The sequence below is a fragment of the Penaeus monodon genome, chromosome 21, assembly GCF_015228065.2.
Source record: "Penaeus monodon isolate SGIC_2016 chromosome 21, NSTDA_Pmon_1, whole genome shotgun sequence".
Lineage (NCBI taxonomy): Eukaryota > Metazoa > Arthropoda > Malacostraca > Decapoda > Penaeidae > Penaeus > Penaeus monodon.
Window position 1 is genome coordinate 10740451 of NC_051406.1, and position 533 is coordinate 10740983.

The window sequence follows — 533 nt, forward strand, 5'->3', positions numbered from 1 at the left end:
CCCCTTTTTCTTGGATTATGTGAGAAGTCAGGGTGTATGAAGAATGATTTGAGAAATTGGTGATTTTGCATGTAGCAGCTTGAAATTTAGATGTTAGTTATTAGATGTTAGACTATTAGTTTCCAACATTATTATGAAGAATATGAATTTAAGTTAGAATATATATATATAATGCATATTGTGATACAATATTTGAGTTGTGAAATACAGAGCAAGACCCACACACATTAGTAAGAAATATAGTAAGTTGTGTTAGTCAATATGCCTACTTTCCCCACAGGAGGTGGTGGTGACATGCGGCTGTATGGCTATGGAGGTTATGGGGAGGCACAGGTGGATGGGCGGGCTGAGGCCCGCTCTGAGAGCCGTGGGGAAGGCCGGAGAGTGCCCAGCAAGGGTGAGACAAAGGCCACTCCCCCACTTCCCCCAGGGATGGCCCCAGGGGTGGGGTCAGCCCTAGCCTCCCTGCAGCAGCTGGTTGCTGGAGGTGGGGATGCTGCAGCTGTCTATCGTGTCCTGGCGGCACGGCAGTA

General features: G+C 47.5%; 1 protein-coding gene across 1 annotated transcript in view; it reads left to right on the forward strand.

Moving 5' to 3' along the window:
• Window positions 1-533, forward strand: part of LOC119586208 (protein grainyhead-like) — a gene marked incomplete at its 3' end in the record, with an annotated part of 12409 nt that extends 11876 nt beyond the window's left edge. Inside the window, 1 exon segment of the mRNA XM_037934909.1 lies at window positions 281-533. Within this exon segment, the coding sequence (XP_037790837.1) occupies window positions 281-533 (253 nt within the window).